Genomic DNA, 16,689 nt, shown 5'->3' with positions numbered 1-16,689 from the left:
TGGTGAAGGGCTTTACAGCTGCAAAACAGAACAAAGAGGCGTGCACAGCTCTTCGGGTCGCATCCTTCTCCAGAGAGGAAGTCCTGTTGAACAGATCCATAAAGATCAGTGTTCAACGCCGCTTCTGGCCATCACAGGCCCATTGAGATGCTGGATGTCTGAACATACCTCCAATGCCTCAAAATGCTGTCTTAAGGTGTGGCCACCATAGTTCTGCACATTTTCAAGGCCAAAATCCAGATATTTCAATAGGAATTCACAAGACTTGGTATACCGCGTATAGGTGGTATAAGATTTTCCCACACGGATTTTGCAATAGGTTGAGTTGGTCACATGAAATCGACCAGTTGCGTATTTTAAAAGTGACTCCAGTGATTTGTACCTTGGTATACTATTGACAATTAACAATTTTGCTAATGTGACTACACATTAAGCAAACCATTCAATAGATTGAGGCAATTTATGTGCCATTATTTTTTTTTTGTGAAGGCATTATACACAAATACACCTTTAATGACCAAAAATGGGGTCTTAAGGTGTGTTTAAATGTACCATTGTTTAGTTATGTTCTTGGGCAAATGTTCTAAGGCAATAGGATTCTACTAGATCAGGAATTCTGCATATGTGCGAAAGACTTCCCCAAGCAGATTTTGCAATGAGTTCAAGTTCAACTTGTACTCCATTACTTTTTTGTGAAAGCATTACCAAATTAGTTCTGTCCTAAAAGTTTGTGCAAAACAGATATAAAATTAGACCAATGGGGGCTTTTTATTATCCCTATAATCAATGTGGTAATTATTGGGTCATTGACTGATAGCTGATTAAAGATGAAATAAGTGCATTTAGGAGATGATGGACAAATGGTATTCATTTAGAGGCGCTGGTATCTGTGAAGAGCTGGGCCGAGGGTTCCTCACTTTAAGAGAGATGCTCTTCATTTGAGAGGCTTCTTGTGATTAGCACGGGGTATTAACCCTCCCATGAGCACAAGGGCGATTAAAACAATCACTTTTAATTCAATTTCACACTCTCATAACCTCCAGTGCTCCAGCAAGCAGAGCCGTGGATCGGGCAGTTATAAAAGCAATTTCAATCCACAGATCCAGTCTTTTTGAATGTCTTTTAATGCACACCAAGACCATAAAACTGATTGAAGGAGCAGCACTGGACAATAGCATCTGGATCGAAGACCTTCAGACACACTGGTCATATCACGTACGCCACATGAAAAAAACGCAACCCAATTCAAGCCATGCACAGCAGCTACTGCCCTGTGACGTGACTGACAACTAGTTCTGTGCAGTGCTGCTCTGATCAATTAAAGAAAGGCACTTCATTTATAGAATGCATTAAATGCATGTGAATGTAACTGTATCTAGCACTCTGAAACCTGTATGTCTTTCTGCACACAGTAACATGCACACACTTTCTGACCTACACACAGAGCCTTCAACAGCCCCACAAGCCTCTTCACCACAAACCACTCCATCAGTGAGAAAGAGAGAGAAAAACCTCCCGATGTCACCCAGAGTGATTTGTTATGTGCTGGAGGAGAGACAGGAGAGAGTGTGAGAGCTGATGAAATGATTATACAGTGGCAGGAATGGAACTGGTGTGTGTGTGTGTTGAGGAGAGCTTTAGGACAGTCTGCAGATAAAAGTCTTCATTTTAACATACTGTGGGGGCTGGGGCAAAGTGACACAGCAGAAAAAGATATAAATCTAGACATTTTCTCAGCCTTTTGACAATGTGTAAATCTATCTTGTCACGATAGGTGAAATTTCTGAATTTACTCTGAAAGGGCTTTAAAATAATAGGTAGCATCGTTTCAAGTACATTCAAAATGTTTAATGCATGAAGTAAAATACAGCAAAAAGTTAAAACGACCTCATGAGGACTATCTCTATAAGGACAGGAGGAATAATATAATGACACTTAACAATAAAAAGTAATAGGCAGTGACATTTATCTACATACACAGCCATTCTGAAGTTTGGGGTTGGTAAGTTTTTGAAAGTCACTTAAGCTTAGAAATGCTACATTTATTTGATTAAAAATGAAACTGTAAAAACAGAAGAATTATGAAATATTATTTAACTCAATTTTTTCTATTTGCGTTTATTTTAAAATGTAATACATTCCTGTGATTTCAAAGCATCATTCCTCCAGGAGTCACATGATCCTTCAGAAATCATGCTAATACACTGATGTGCTGCTCAAGAAACATTTCTGATTTTTGTCAAATATTACATTAATGCTTAACATTTGATAAAAGTTGATTGATTCTGATGACTTTTAAGGATCCTTTGATGAAAATAAAGATTGAAAGAAGAGCAATTATTTTAACACTAAAACCATGATTTGGGATATAAGTGAATATTTGCTATTTTAAATAAATTAATTGACATTGACTATCAGTCTAAACTGATTTGAGAAAACGAACCAGTTACAGTTTTTGTGTTAATAAAATATCTGACTTGACAGTTACACAAAACACACCTAGCATATCAATGACATTCCTATATAATATTATAAATTGTGATTATTTCTCACTCCTAATGTGGGATGAGTCCACACTTCCAACAGAGGAGCATTTATTTTTCTATTTCTTGTTGATTTGAATAAAAATGAATAAAGCGTATAATCATAAGCAATCATTTCTGAAGTTAAAAGTGCTCATCTTTGTTTTAGCAATCCTGCTTTTCATTTTTCATACTTAAGAAACTTCACTGACAATTTATTCTCTTGAAAAATCTTTAAAGATCAGGAGTGAGAGAACTGGCAATACATTAAACTGTCCAATACTGATATAGTCATGATTCCTAAAAAAGCTTTCATTAAAACGGTCCCTAATTATCTCTTGCACAAACATCAACAGAACAGACATCACACACACACACAGTACAGCAGTGATCATGTATATCTGACATGAGAGTGGGGCGGCCACATAAAAGGCCTCAACTGCAATTACACAAATCCTGGTCTGCCTTTGGACACACACTCTCATATCTCCACTAACCTACTGCTCGTTTCCTTTGCCCCCTCTCGCTCCATCTCTGTAAACGGATGTGTGTGTGTGTGTGTGTGTTTAATCTTGCCTTACGTCTTATGTTTCTCGAGTCTCTGCAATTTTCCCTCAGCTTTCATCTCCATGCTCACTATGGTCAGATCATTTCCAAAAAGGCTTACACATCACACACACACACACACACACAGATCTGAAAGGCTCTCAGATCAGAGGCTTGTGCTCTGACTGCTGCTGCAGTGTCTCCTCCTCCTATGATTGACGTGTCAGTCATGCTCGTTTCGACCTGACCTGCGTCCTCATCGTTAAAAGTGTGCATTATTTTAAATGAACAAAAGTATCTTTGTCAAATAATGACCTTTAGTCAAATTTATTATTATGCTGTGGTTGATAAACCATAATATAACTCACATTATAAACCTACCGTTTAAAAAAAAAAAGTTTACAGAGAAACATTCAAATGTATAGTAAAAAGTATAATTTTCCGAAGCTGGAATAATAATGTGCACATGCATACATAGATACAAATGTACTGAAAGCAAGCAAGCACCAACATTGTTCATTATTGATACGGTCATGTATATATCATGCATCTGTAATTCTCAAGCCTGGATCCACCTGTAGCATTTAAAAATCTGGAGGTTGTTAGTTTTTTTTTTTTATGTAACAATATCAGAAATAGCTTTGGTTGCTGTGAATAACATGAAAATAATCTTGTAAATGGTATCAGTGTGTTTGATCACCACTTACCCTCTTTCTGCTCTGTCACAGTGGGCGTCTGTGTCTCTTTTGTGTAGGACACCACCTCTTTGGGAGGGAAATCCACCTGGGTCACCTTCACCATGGCCAACTTCATAGGACCACGTCTGGGAGAGCACACACACACACACATCATAAGAAGGAACAACGCCCACAATGTTCAACCATCTAAAGTTTTACACACATACTACATCTATTAAGCAGATGACAAACTGACACGGACACAGTTAATTCTGGTAAGATCTCTCTCAGCTGATCTGATCACAAATTGACAGCACTTAAAGTACAGGTGGAAACATGTTCTTAGAAAACACTGTGATCCACATTCATAGGTGTCAGAAACGGAGACGTTTCTTATGCTCTTGAATTTTTTTATTATCATAAAAAGCTTTCAGTGCCTGATTAGTTTTCAGATAAATATGAACTGCCTATAAATAAACTTCAAACAAAAATCTAGTTACATTTTTATAATGATTTATTAATTTCATTTCATTGAGGACTTTAGTTTTTGCCCCCTTTATTCATGAGCTCAAAGATCTAAGACTTTTTCTATGTACACAAAAGGCCTATTACTCTCAAATATTGTTCACAAATCTGTCTAAATCTGTGTTAGTGAGCACTTCTTCTTTGTTGAGATAATCCATCCACATCACAGGTGTGGCATATCAAGATGCTGATTAGACAGCAGGATTATTGCACAGGTGTGCCTCAGGCTGGCCACAATAAAAGGCCACTCTAAAAAAATTTTATCACACAGCACAATGCCACAGATGTCGCAAGTTTTCAGTGAGTGTGCAGTTGGCATGCTGACTGCAGGAATGTCCACCAGAGCTATTGCCCGTGAATTGAATGTTAATTTCTCTACCATAAGCCGTCTCTAGACCTTTCAAATATATTTGCATTACACTGACCCTTTCACCAGTGGTGGCAAGATATTTTTTGTCCACATCAGGCGAGTGGACGTATGATGAGTGGGAAAATTACACAGTGTACTCTTTATCCAGTCATAACAACAGCATTCACAGTTTAAAGCTGCGGTAGGGAACTTTTGACGCTCTAGCGGTTAATAAACAGAACTTCTTGCGTCTTGCGGAAGAACATCGTAGCCGGAACTACTTCTCTCTGTTTATGTCTATGAAGAATCACAAAGGTACTGGGTTACTCCGCTGCTGTACCCCCGAAGCAATCTAAAATAGTCCGAATATAAACACTTCTTATAGGTGCACCCTAGTGATTCAGGACAAGCTAAAAACACGGTTTGGAAAATGGATTCATGGTGTACTTGCTTATTATATACATTTTTCTACATTTTGAACACAAACAAAGTTACGGACCGCAGCTCTGATTGGTTATTTTTTACCCGGAGCGATGGAGTTTCTGCAAATGACAATAGGACACTGGGAGGAGCCAGAGGAGCTTGATTTTTTCACAGATTATCTGTCTCATATTCTACTGTCAGGACATAATGACAGGTTTAATAAATATGTAAAAAATATTTTTTTTTACAAAAGTTCCCTACAGCACCTTTAATGCAGGATGTGATGGAATTTGTCAAACTCTGAATTGATTACCCGATCAATAGTAGATCATTACACTTAAATCAAATCAGGATATGTAAATTATTTGTAAAAATGAAGCTACACACTATTTTCCACACACAGTAGCCTGTGTGATGCTCGCAGTGTTTTCAGCATCTGCCGTCTTACTAAATGAGGACAGAAACATATGGAGAACATCTCCAGAACTGCTCTGAGAGTCACTTCATGAGCATTTGACCGTTTGATTTGAGCAAAAGCATCATATCACATACACAGTCAACCCGTCAAAATAACAGTCTGGTATTTTTTTTTTTTTTTTGTAGAATGTACATAAGACTACTACTTCTACTAAAACGAAACAAACAATATTTTTAAGGATTTCACACACAACATTTCTTCCATGTTTAAATTTGAATAGTAAACCCCCATTTGTTTGACATAAAATAAAGTCAGTTAATTATCAATAATTAAAAGATAAATTAAATTTATGTTTTATGCCTTCATTTGATAACACAGAAAAATGTTATACAACACAGGATTTCCGAGGGGGGAAAAAATCCAAAAAAAGTTGTTTATAAATTCAAATAATTAGACATGCTAAAACACAGACTTTGGTAACAATAATAACAAATTATAATATAGTGAGAAAAATGTAAACATTTCATAAGGCATAATTTTTGTTAAACTTTTAATAAATTGATGTGAAAATTTTCATGATTTTTAATAATTAGACATGCTTTTTAATTAATACAATTTAATTCAACTATTAAAAAGGAGTTAACAATTAAAACAGAAAAAACACACACACAAACATATGTATATATAAAATAAACAATTAATGTATCCATTTTGTGTATTTCAGTTGAACAAGACTATGTTCCCCTATATATTTCATCATTGAGGATTTCTTAAAAAAAAAAAAAAAAAAAAAAAAAGTCTAAAAATCTTGTCTCTTCAAGTCCTCGTGAACCAGTGATGCGCGGGTCAGTGTATAAACAACCCGCACCCGACCGATGTTTTCAACTAACCCGCAAAGACTGCAAAAAAGGTAAAGTAATGAATGTGTCTAAATTAGCAAGGAGACATTTAATTGTTTAGTAATAAACTGGTCTCCACCAGTGGTCACACCAGATACTGTCTGGTTTTCGGACCCCCAATACAGAAAACTGCACATTTTAGAGTGGGCTTTTATTGTGGCCAGCCTGAGGCACACCTGTGCAATAATCCTGCTGTCTAATCAGCATCTTGATATGCCACACCTGTGAGGTGGATGGATTATCTCGGCAAAGAAGAAGTGCTCACTAACCCAGATTTGTGAACAATATTTAAGATAAATTTTGAGTAAATACAAAAAGTCTTAGATCTTTGAGTTCAGCTCATGGAAAATGGGGGCAAAAACAAAAGTGTTCTGTTTATGATTTTGTTCAGTGTAGTTTAACTTTTTTTGGTCATTATATAATTTCTAAGCTTGCATTTGATTATTTTGACAACTTTTATTCTGAATACTTTTAGTAACGCTAATGAATAAATACTAAATGTGTCCAGATTTTGACTAGTATTGTAAAGAGCAGAAGTGAGGGAGAATGAGTAGAAAGTGTGCAGTACCCCGGCTCAGAGTGAAGCAGAAGTGTAGAGGGGTCACAGTCCCAGTGCAGAGTCCTGTTAGTGTCACAGCCACGAGACACGGTTACACACACACACACACACACACACACACACACACACACACACACAGAGACATACAGCAAGACAGAGAGAGATAGAGAGGCGGCGGTTAAAACACAATGTTATAGACCTCCAGAGCAGTTAGAGACAAGAAGAAAAGCTTCTATACACACAAGACAAACACAACACAGGAACAGAACCAGATGTCCTGACTATATGGCAGCTAAAAATAAGAGGACAATCTCTGAAGTTTTGCAAATTAAGCTGGTAATATGAGCTGAGCACCAGTGTGCAATCTGTTTCTCCAGACTGCCATCTTCTATAAAGCCATTATCTCTCAGACCGATGCATTTCTAGAGAAATAGTCTCTTTTCACCATTTCTGATAGACAAAAGTCAAAGTTCATTAACCCTCATGTAACCCTCATACTAGTTAATTTTATTGCATTGGGCTGAAACATACTGACTTTTCTCACATAGTATATAAAAACTTATATACTATATTATAATTTTATAAACTAATAACTGAAAATTTGAAAAACTGATAATTTAAAAAAAAATTGGCCAGCCAAAAATTGCTTATATACGGAAGTTCTAAGCGGCCATGCATTATAATTTTTTTTCCTTTTTGTTTTCTCGTTATAATGACTTAATTTTCTCGTTATCTCGACATAACGAAAGTAGTTTTCTCGTTATAACAATTTATTTTTCTTGTTATCTCGACGTAACGAAGTTCGTTTTCTTGTTATAACGACTTATTTTTCTCGTTATCTCGACATAACGAAAGTTTGTTTTCTCGTTATAAGGACATGACAGTTTTAGTGTTGCTATAGTAACGAACTCAACTTTGACAGGCATCTGATGGACAACCATGCAGGCGCTCTCACTGTAGCCTATATTTCAGTAAATTTAGTTTCGCCTAGGTAATAACGTCTACAATACTGTATATAAATAAAGGCTGATCAATCACTGTTGATTTTTCCAGAGACAGTACAACGAACGTTTTGTTTTTGTAATTAACATGTTTAAATGGCAACACCGCGAAATTAGAGCTGCTTGGATTAAACTCACTTTTCATTTTCCCTTTATTTGAAATAAAATTATATATAATTTGTAATTTGTAGTAGTCATTATATGATGTGGCAGATATCATGTGTGTTACAAGCTTCTGTTTGAAAAGAGCATACATGTGTACGTGTAGTGTGTGTGTGTGTGTGTGTGTGTGTGTGTGTGTGTGTAGAAAAAAACGATTATAATATTATAGAACAAACCTGAATTGAATTAGCCTATGGATTTTACATATACATCACATTTCTCATCAATATGGTTAACAATAAAGATTAGTAATAAGGAAAAGAAGCACATCAGCCTACATCGTTAAATCCCGTCCTACTGTAGATAAACAGAATATAGTGATGTCAACCTTGGTTTTGATAAGCAGTTATTTTGTGACACAGAACGCGTTGGTGAAACTCATGCATCTAGCAGGAACTTAATACACAAAATATTCATATTGATTCAAGCATTTAACATTTATGAATTAATTAAATGTCAGTAATGAAGACTGCACAAATTATAGCGATCACGAGGAAGGTCCGCGTACAGTAAAGTGGATAGTGTACAACACCCCATCAGTTATATTCAGGTCTATAGTGCCACCTGCTGGCGCAGTTTTGTAACTTCTTAGAGAAAATTAATTCGTTATAACGAGAAAACGAACTTCGTTATGTCGAGAAAACGAACTTCGTTATGTCGAGAAAACGAGAAAATGAAGTCGTTATAACGAGAAAACGAACTTCGTTATGTCGAGATAACGAGAAAATTAAGTGGTTATAACGAGAAAACAAGAAGAAAAAATATTATAATGCATGGCCGCTTAGAACTTCCGTACTTATAAATATCTTATGCTATATTGTTACTTGACATTGGATGCATATTTAATAATCAGAGTGTTTTTTTTTTCCCGCTCAAAAACAGAAGTGCTTGTGTTCGGATCAATGAGGCCAGTGACCAATCAGTTCAAAAAATAATTTACAAAAAGACTGGATACAAAATTTGTTGATAATATAACATAACGAGAGATTTACAAGCTATTTTTATCAGCACAACCATTTAAAACCACGCTAATAAGAAAGGTCTCCACATAAACACCAAATGTTGACAATAGGAGGATTTCTTCAGGTTTCACAAGTAGAAAAAAAAAACAAAGCTGAAAATGGAGCACTGTATTTACAGGTAAAAAAATTTGAAAGTATAATTATATAATGCTATTTCAAATGGTGGTAGTACAATATGACTACATTAAAAAAAAATCCATATTTAAATCAAATAAATGCTACTTTGTTGAACAAAAAGACATAGTATTTACTCACGAAATGTATTTTATGCTATTTTCTTGACTCGACTTCTGGTGTGCATTAAAAAGGCAATGAAATCCTTACAGATCATGACACACAAGCGGAAGCACAACCCGAGGCTGTGTGTGGTCAGAAGTGTGACTGTGATGAGGGAGTGTGTGCAGCCGGTAACATGACCTGTGTGTGTGTGTGTAGGAAGTGCTGAAGCGGTGTGGGATATGAGTGGACACGGAGCCCCGGGGGCATCTGTGTGTGTGTGTGTGTGTGTGTGTGTGAGTTTCTGCTGTAATCAGGGGTTAAACACTACTTACAGCAGCTCTACAATACTCCCATAGGTCTTATTGTGAGCTCAAATTCACTCTTATTCTATAAGGTTTCTATATTTATATTGTTTTACTAGTTGGAGCTTAGTGGTTAGCTCATGTGCTCCACAACAGATGCAGGTAACATAGAACAGTTTCCCCTTTATTTTGACTGTCAATAATAAACAGCCATTTTTTTTATGTCAATACTAGAATGTTCATACTGTGATGCTTCAAGCACTTTTATAAGTAGTTTGAACTGAAATGTGTTTTGGCAGTGTGTGTACACAACCACCCTAAAATGAAAAAAATCCACCCTGTGGTTTTATTTTAATCTGCTCAAATCTTTACCCCTTTCTCAAATCGAGCCGATCTCAAGTCTGTGAGACGTCACACAGACAGGCCCCACCCACGATGGTTTGATTGACAGGAGTGTTTCAGCACAGACTGGACTGGCGTCTTACCTTAGACCCTCCCCGAGTGACTGTCATCAGGTGTTCTGTTGTTGGATGTAATAATGAACATAGCAATCGTCATTTACTCCTGACATCTGAGCCGCTGAAGATGCAGAGGTTAAATTTGTTTCTGACAAGAAAGCGCCCCGATCTACCTAAATGTGTTTATGTTCACATGAATCATTCGTGATCCAGCTTCACCCACTGAAGAAACGAGTGTACGTTTTTTTTATGAATCTTTGCATGTGACTTTCCTAATTAGCAAGTTTCAGATGAATGCAGCTGAAGTAAACAGTCCCTCAGAGAGCAGCTGGAAGAGAGGAGGCGGAGTCTGCAGAGCTCATTAACATTTAAAGGAAGATGCCACTAATTGCTTGCTCTGAAAAGCACTGTTTTTGACAGGGTAAAAACACTACCATTGAGAAATTTGGAACAAACTATAGTCTCTTTCACACACGCTTCAGAGTTCACTCTCCATCAAGTGATCTGTACTTTTCACCTTATCTCAATGGACGCACAGTACACCTGTATTTGACGCTCTGTAAACTCACCGACGACTCACCGCTTTGCTGACAGCGTTGTTTTTCACACATGCACAGAGAGAGAGCGAGAGTCTTACCACGCTGAACCGACAAGCTACATGTTAAGTATTTTATTTGTTTTATTTTACTGTTAAAATAATGGAGTTCATTAAGAATTATTCAACTTTTTCGAACAAGCAGAAGATATGCCGGTTTCTCTGGTAGTGGGCGGAGCTAATGCACAAATGGCAATTTAATTGGCTGGTGCTCATCTATTACCATCCCTGTTTTGATTTCAGCAAATCAGCTTGACTGAACGCTGACAACGTGATTAATATTCATGAACCCAGCAGCTCATCAATCCATAGTGCATTGTACATTGTTAGTATGGTAGTATAATTAGTATTAGTATAATTAATATCTTGGCCAGGGACCATAAGAAAAAGAGACTATCGTCTCAATATGATTTCCCCTGGTTAAATAAAGGAATAATAAAATAATACAAATAATGATCTAGTACTATTTTTTATTTTTTTTACAGAAACCCTGAATGACCAACAATTTCTTAAGCATCACCACCAGTCTTAAGTTAATTTAAAATGACAAATATGCATTCATACATGGTTATCAAGTTTTAGTTCTAATCACTAAAGTTCTATCATTAAATACTGCTTAATACCATAATATAATGCTTGACTGATTAAGAAGCTAAGATTTAAGAAGCTGTGCCATTTTACAAAGATTAACTGAATTGAATAATGTGTGTGTGTGTGTGTGTGTGTAATACAATATCAGTCTGGCGAGTAAACTAAAAAATTTACTAGCCAATGGCGATTATATTGCCAAGGTGTGCGTAGAGGGTTGAGAATCATATCAATTTGTGGAAAATGGGCATCTTATGACCACTTTAATAATGCACAACTGTCACCTAACAGATAAAAATGTAAGGATGAGCAACATTACAGCAACAAAGAGTGAAGAACTCAAGTCTGAACCATTTCATTATTCAGCTGGGACTTTTGTTGGTCACAGAGCTTATTTTCTACAAAAATCCAATAGTCAATGGAAAAATTTTGTTGTGGGAACCAGGATGATGTGAATTTCCGACTGGATTCCGGGATAACCTTCTCCCTAGATGCAACTCTGCTTTAGCTTAAAAGGCTACATTAACATCACTCTGGAAAAACCTTTGCATCAAGATTGCATACATGATTTTGTAAATCACAGACACGACTGGAAGCTAAAGACAACACAGCTAATGTTTTCATGTTTCCCCTTCTCTCTTCTCAGGGGTTTTCCAGCAATACATTCTCATTTAATTACAGGTGAAAAGCAGCTAATAATAGAGATTTATTCAGCAGATCATTCCCCTACTTGCTCAGACCTGCATACAGACACACAAATACAACACCACTTTCACCGGAGGTCTGTCCCTCAAGCAATGATAAAGCCACAAACCTCTCCAGCGCCAATCAGATCTGACATGACACATGAACGAGAGCCAGAGAGACAGAGAGAGAGAGAGAGAGAGAGAGTACCTCGTCCCCGTGGCCCCCTCTCCTGAGTCCTGGCTCCCTGCTTCACTCGGGGTGTCTGTAGATTTGGCCGTGGGAGACATGGGTGTGGGACCTGTAGAAAGAAAGAAAGAGATTAACATACTTTCATCCACAAACAGTGCCCTCCAAAACATTTGGACAATTTGAATCACACTTGGAAACGTCTGAATGATGCTGCATTTCACACACAGCACAAGTGTCATGTGCACTCAAACACTGCTGGAGCTTTTCTCTTCACTAACGTCACTTCTCTGACACGTTTCGTCTGATGAACTGGTCTTTTGATGATAGTACCTACATTAATGGGCAAACGTTTGGAACGATACACTTTTTAATGTTAATAGCTATGAAATATTATTACAATTACAGTACAGTTTTCAATATGAATATATTTTCAAGTGTAATTTATTTTTGTGATGGAACAGCTAAATTTACTGCAGTCTCCAGTGTCACCTGATCCTTCGGATATAATTCTGCTTATTAATAATTAAATACACTTTTTTTTTTTCACATTAAAAAAATCAGATTTAGTCCAAACTCTTAATCAGTTCTGTAGCACTTAACAAAATAAATAACAACAACAACAATAAAAACAGTTCATACCATGTAATCACAAACTGAAACGAGTATGCATGTGTTTGTGTGTTATATAATTAGTTATTAGATAATTAGTTCGTCTTGGTCACATGCATAAAAACTATGTAAAATATTAGACAAGAAAAGATGGTCAATGTTTTTAGCCCACTTTAACAATACAGGTACTTGTATTTACAGCGCTCAGATATTAAACGTCATAAACACTAAATCTAAGTGTTTGATGAAATTAGTTGCCAGCCATCAAATCTACAGTGGTGCACTCCTGCCCCCTTGTGTTCAATCAATATAATACACTGAACTGCACATTGGTCTGTACCACTCTCAAAGAAACCTGTGCTGTTGAATATCTGCTAAAATCATTGACTGAGACTGCAAGGTGTTGTCCTGCTGATGTATAAACGATAGATCTCTTATTGCAGGGATGTGTTCCAGTGGACGTGGATCGAGTGTGTACTGTACTGGTGTCTCACCCGCAGGAGTGTCTGGTGTGATGCCCATACTCTGCAGCAGAGCATCAGCCTCCCTGCGCTTTTTCTCCAGGTCTGAATCATCCTGCGGCGGGACAGCCTCCTTCTTCAGCTCAGCCTGACACATACAAAAACAAACACTTCATCAAGAAACTAACGCTCTACTGTTCCCAGAGAACAAAAACCAGTAATCGGACTCTATTCAGCCTCATACTGCATTCACTCAGTGTCGACACAAAACTGTAGTGTTGACTGCATTCATCAGCCACTCAACCTGCTACTACAGTTATGGTAAGAAAAATCATTAAATTAAAAGAGCAGCATGTGTTTAAAGGAAAAGTAAGTTTATCAATAGCTGGAAATTAACAACGCGGCTTTTGCAAATGTCTAATGAGCAAACAAAAAAATGTCATGCTGTACTGAAAAGAACAGAAAACTAACAAATTATATAAGCTTATATTATATCCGATCGCCCAAATTTGACAGAACTTACGAAAAAATAAAAAAGGAGTTAGTCTTCAGTCATTTAATTTTGTGCTCTATTCATGAAATGTTCCTGAAAACATGCAGACAGCGCTGTATTCATTGTTTTTAACAACATTCAGATTTTAAATGTAGTTTTCACACTTTCATTACAAGTTGCTAAATATTTACTATTCATAAGCTGCCATACCGTTTTGTTCATGACTATTTTAAAAGATCAAAACCCAAAATAGATTCAGTTTTCATAGGTTTACTGCTATTTATTTATTTGTTGCTTTATTAAGTCTTTTACATCTCATCAACCACAACTTAAAAATACATATCAGAAAAAGTAATTATGTTAATTGTGCATATTAATTTGTGACATAAACTTCCACCCCAAGGCACCTGGAAAAAATGTTTTCTACTCTTGTTGCTACTAGAATCATGCATATGAAAGGACTTTACTTATTATGATTCATACATCAGCCAGTGGAATATTGTAAAACTCAACCTGGTATATTAATAAAAGTGAAACAGTAGATTATGGTGTGTTTTTTTCACCTCTTTTTTCTTGCGCTCCTCCTCCTTTCTCTTCTTCTCCTCTCTTATCTGAGCCAAGCGCTGTTTCTTTCGCTCAAGCTCAGCTTTCAGCTCACTTTTATCAGACATGATTCTTCACTAAACACCCAAAGACAAACTCAAGTTAGTGTCACGCAGGGTTTTCCTGTATGTTTTTTTTTTATTGAAACTTTAGGCATTTTTTTTCTCTGTTAAACTCTGTGCAGCTGCTTTGACGATCTGTGTGTTATATAAGGTGCTTTAGAAATAAAGCTGACTTGACTTGACAAACTGAGAATATGGAGCTCATGCTCAAAAAAACAAAGCACTTTCATTTTAGGCCCAAAACTGAGCAAAAACATGCAATTTGGTGCAAATCTTTTTTAAATGTCCAGAAAGTATAAGAGGGAAAGAGAGCCCTTCAGTCTGTCGGGCCGTCTCAGTCTCTTCAGAGGATCAGGATCAGCATCTTTCCTCCAGTCTTCAGTCACATGATCTTCAGAAGTGTTTTATGTTACAAACGCTTTTTATTTCGGATAAATGCTGATCTTTGGATCTTTCTATTCATCAAAGAATTCTGAAAAAAGGTGCTCAACTGTTTTAAATCTTAATAGTAATGTTTTTTGAGCAGTAAATCAGCATATTAGAGTGATTTCTGAAGATCATGTGACACTGGAGTAATGATGCTGACAAAAAAAAAAAATCAACAATAATTCACAATATTGAAGCTTTTGCTGTGTTTTGGATCAAATATATACAAGTTTGGTGAGCAGAAGAGACTTATTTAACGAACATAAAGGATCTTACTGTTGAAAATCTCTTTACTGGTAGTGTTAGTGTTCTTAACTGAAAGAGTTTAATGTGTGTTATTGCTCTCCGTTTGATTCACATTAGCAGCCCAGGAGAAACTATTGCTTGACCCCACCCAGCACATAAACAGCGACATACCGAAGGATAAACCGTTCACTTGTGTCATAAACACACGACTGAGATGTTTTCTCTAATCTGAAAGCATGTTGTGAACAGACCTGAGGTGTTTATTCCTGCAGAAAGCGCTGCTTTTGTCGCACTGCTCAGTTTCCGGGTGCGCGGACGCAGAAGCGCGTCTGACGGGTGCCGGGGAGGACCAAATAACCCAATGGCAAAAACGCGTTTGTTTCCTCAAATATGTCAAATAAGGAAGCCCGGTGCAAAAAAAACTAACTTTTTTATAAACTCATTGCTTTCGTTGTTTAGCTCTTTTTTAAGCGTCTGCTAAATGTCTAATTGTAAATGTAAATATGGACATAATTATGTTAGACTTGCTCTCTTGTTCTCAGCGATGCTACAAAAAAAAAAACTGACAAAAAAAAAGACATAAATATTTTTATATTAATATATCATATGATCAATTTACAAATAATACATTATATGTCTAATATTATACATTATATTATACAGTTTATGTATAATTTAATCCAATCCGATTTTCAAACATTGAATGAATGAACATTTGAATTAGGGTGGCATTAATGTACACTAAAATCATCCAGAACAGACTGCTATATATCAAATCAAACACATGGACAGCAGCAATTAAATATTAAAACATAAATTAAAATGTCTATAATATAAAAAGTTAGGCCTATATAAGCTGTATAAGGTAGCCTACCATTTACATAACTCTGTATGCAGTTACTCTGCAGGTCAGGCCTTTTTATTCTCTCAAAATAATTTAATCAGCACAATGATTAGAATTGCCTTTAATCTCTAATAGTTTTATTCTGTTAACATCTGATATTTCAAGGAGTACAGCTTTCTTGATAGTGAATAAGTGACTGCAGTAATATCTCAGTGACTGATTCATCCTGTGGCTTAAAGGGATAGTTCACTCTCAAATTAAATTTTGATATGTTTTAGCTTACCTCAAGGACATCCAAGATGTAGGTTTCTTTGTTTCCTCAGTATTTCCCATTTTAATATTTTTAGGTCCAACCATTCTTGTCTGTGACTCACATAATGGATGTCTATGGTCACCAACTCAAAGAGCATGCACAGAGGAGTCAAAATTAAACTATTCCCCATCGTAAGTACACATTGATGACCTAAGACACGAAACGAGCGGTTTGTGTAAAAAAACGAACAGTATTTATATAGTTTTTACCTCTTGTACACAACCACGTCCAACTGATCTGAGTGCACGAGTGCTTCCCGATGTGACGTGCGCGCGCGCTCTGGATTAGTCTGCGCAAGCGCGGAAAGCCCCGGATGTGATCGCTTGCGCACGCACATCACTCATTGTTTACCACACGCTACGCCACCAATTTGCACTGTCTGAAATATGATGCAGTAATTGTAATAAATTAATTTGTTTACAATGCACCCTATAATCGTTTCGTTTATAATAAAAATACAACACATTACTCCCTCTATTGACAGTGTGCCA

General features: G+C 36.6%; 1 protein-coding gene across 2 annotated transcripts in view; it reads right to left on the bottom strand.

The window, feature by feature from the left end:
* Positions 1–15,416, bottom strand: part of LOC128019600 (dynein, cytoplasmic 1, intermediate chain 2a) — a 30,833-nt gene extending 15,417 nt beyond the window's left edge. The window contains exons 1-6 of one of the 2 annotated variants that reach the window (XM_052605677.1): positions 15,293–15,416; positions 14,268–14,384; positions 13,245–13,359; positions 12,160–12,250; positions 6,928–6,981; positions 3,776–3,891 (exon numbers count right to left, since the gene is read on the bottom strand). In XM_052605677.1, coding sequence (XP_052461637.1) covers positions 3,776–3,891; positions 6,928–6,981; positions 12,160–12,250; positions 13,245–13,359; positions 14,268–14,375 — 484 coding nt within the window. In that variant the 5' untranslated portion in view covers positions 14,376–14,384; positions 15,293–15,416. The remainder of the gene's footprint in view (positions 1–3,775; positions 3,892–6,927; positions 6,982–12,159; positions 12,251–13,244; positions 13,360–14,267; positions 14,385–15,292) is intronic. The other variant, XM_052605678.1, reaches the window with a different exon arrangement.
* Positions 15,417–16,689: the final 1,273 nt, after the last annotated feature.

The sequence above is a fragment of the Carassius gibelio genome, chromosome A9, assembly GCF_023724105.1.
Source record: "Carassius gibelio isolate Cgi1373 ecotype wild population from Czech Republic chromosome A9, carGib1.2-hapl.c, whole genome shotgun sequence".
NCBI classification, from domain to species: domain Eukaryota; kingdom Metazoa; phylum Chordata; class Actinopteri; order Cypriniformes; family Cyprinidae; genus Carassius; species Carassius gibelio.
Note: the sequence above shows the minus strand (reverse complement) of the source record. Positions and strands in the feature narration are given on the sequence as shown.